This window comes from Tupaia chinensis, unplaced genomic scaffold, assembly GCF_000334495.1.
Source record: "Tupaia chinensis unplaced genomic scaffold, TupChi_1.0 Scaffold000377_4, whole genome shotgun sequence".
NCBI lineage: Eukaryota > Metazoa > Chordata > Mammalia > Scandentia > Tupaiidae > Tupaia > Tupaia belangeri.
Genome location: NW_006159878.1, coordinates 98,093 through 100,180, shown reverse-complemented (window position 1 = coordinate 100,180; position 2,088 = coordinate 98,093). Strand labels below are relative to the sequence as shown.

At 63.0% G+C, this 2,088-nt stretch overlaps 1 protein-coding gene across 1 annotated transcript in view; it reads right to left on the bottom strand.

Annotated features, from left to right (window-relative positions):
* Positions 1–808: 808 nt before the first annotated feature.
* Positions 809–2,088, bottom strand: part of LOC102493144 (meteorin-like protein) — a 12,296-nt gene continuing 11,016 nt past the window's right edge. Inside the window, exon 5 of the mRNA XM_027773824.1 lies at positions 809–1,403. Within this exon, the coding sequence (XP_027629625.1) occupies positions 1,087–1,403 (317 nt within the window). The 3' untranslated portion in view covers positions 809–1,086. The remainder of the gene's footprint in view (positions 1,404–2,088) is intronic.

Genomic DNA, 2,088 nt, shown 5'->3' with positions numbered 1-2,088 from the left:
GGGCAGGCGGACAGTATCTTCCCAGATCTCACATCCACTCGGAACCTCTAAACGTGACCCTGTCTGGAAGCAGGGTCTTTGCAGATATAATCGAATTGAGACATGACCATGAGGGGGAGCCCTCATCCATGGACTGCGTCCTCCTCAGGGAACTCGGGCACAGACCCCCAGAGAGGGCCAAGGGACTATGGATGCAGAGACAAGAGGAATGTGGACACAAGCCCAGGGATGCTGGGGCCCCAGGAGCTGGAAAAGGCAGGATGGGTCCACTTGGAACCTGCAGAGGGGTGTGGCTGCCACAGCCTGACTGGCCTCTGGCCCCAGAACTACACGGGAAGGAAAGTCACTGAAGCCCCAGTTCGTGCTGACACGGCGGCCACAGAAAGTGACTTAGAACTCTGTGGACAGCACACTGAGCCTGCCCCCGCCAGCCCCTGGGTGTGCAGTACGCCAGGAGCTCGGGCACCTGGAAGAAGGCAGAGGCCCGAGGAGCAGTAGGGCAGCAGGGCGGCCAGGAGCTGGAGGGCATCGCTGCTGTGGTCAGGAGCAATCGCCAAACCTGAGTGGCCCCGTGAGCACAGAGGCAGACCAGCCGCGTCTTCATCCTCGGGGACAGCCTGAGGGCCACTGACAAAGCTCATCCTTTAAAACGCAACAAAAATGGAAAGGGAACATATTTGGATCTGTGAGCTTCCGTGGGAAGAGCAACGACTCGGTGGTCCCCAGCCTGCACAGCCTTGCTGACGGTCGCTCACGGACAAGCCCCTCCCCAGCACACCGCGCCCAATGCGACGACTGGAGACGGGTCTGAGAAGCAGGACTCGATTTTAAGGGACAGGAGTTTGTTCCCTCTGCACCTTTCTTTTTTACAAAAGAACATAATAACTTAGTTTGGGTTTTACAGTCTTTTCAGTCAGTCAGGGTGCCCTCGTCTGGGTCTGTGGGTGGGACCGCCCCAGCTGAGCCCTGGGCCAGGCCGACAGGTGCCCATGGGTGTGTGTCCTGGCATGCGGCCACGCCAGGGCTCATTCACCCCTACAGCCCACGGTGGCTCTCAGGGCAGGGGCAGTGCCCAGGCCGCCTGGCTCACTCCGCACCAATCTCACAGGGGTTCAGCCCCCTCTCCTCGGCGTCCCTGTACACCCTTTGGAAGTCCTGGAAGCGTGGGGCACAGCCAAGCCGGGCCTCCCCAAAGTGCATGTGGCCAGTGAAGAGGAAGTCGCCACGCCCCGGCCGCACACCACACTCCAGTAGCGTCGTGACGTGGCCCTGCCAGTGGCCGCCCCGGGGCCCGGGCTGGAACACCCTGCTCTTCTGCCGGTAGACCCTGCTCACACGCAGCTGGATGGCCGACTCCTGTTGCTCTGGCTCATGGGTGACGTCCTGGATGGAGCCCCGGACAACTGTGGAGGGAAGGAGACCGCAGGGTCAGAGGGTCCAGCAGGCACCGTGCGCCACCGAGGAAAGGCTCCCGGGACACCTGAGCACGCCTGGACCCTGGCTAGTGGGCCGCGAGGAGGGCGCCAAGAGACCCTGCCAGGACACACACGACGGGCCGGCCAGCCCCAACCCGGAAGCACACCACGTCTGAGCCTCTCCCAGGGGGTCTGCACAGACATCACGAGCGGGGACCCGTCCCTCAGATCCCAGACCCAAGTCTGCCAGGAATGCTGGGAGGCAAATGCTGGGGACACTGGGGACGTTTACAGAGCACTTCCAAGAAGAGAAGGTGCAGGAAAATGACAAAGGTCAAGAGCCCTCAGTGCATCACTCCCAGCTCCCGTGCAAGCCGACGGGAGACCTACTTCACGCAGAAGCCTGTCCTGAGCAGAGGTGGCAGGGCCACGCCCAGCGTTCCAGCAGACCTCCCAGGCAGGTCTGTCAGCCTGGAAGGGCCGTGGGCACGGGCAGCAAGTCGAGAAACCGGCACTCACCAAAGTCGCTGGTGCAGACGGCCAAGAGGACCTCGGTGTCACTGCAAGGGCGGCACGGGGCTGGGGAGAGAGCACAGGGTCAGGGGGCAGCCGGGGCGGGGAGAGAGCACAGGGTCAGGGGGCAGCCGGGGCAGAGCGGGGCGGCGCAACACGC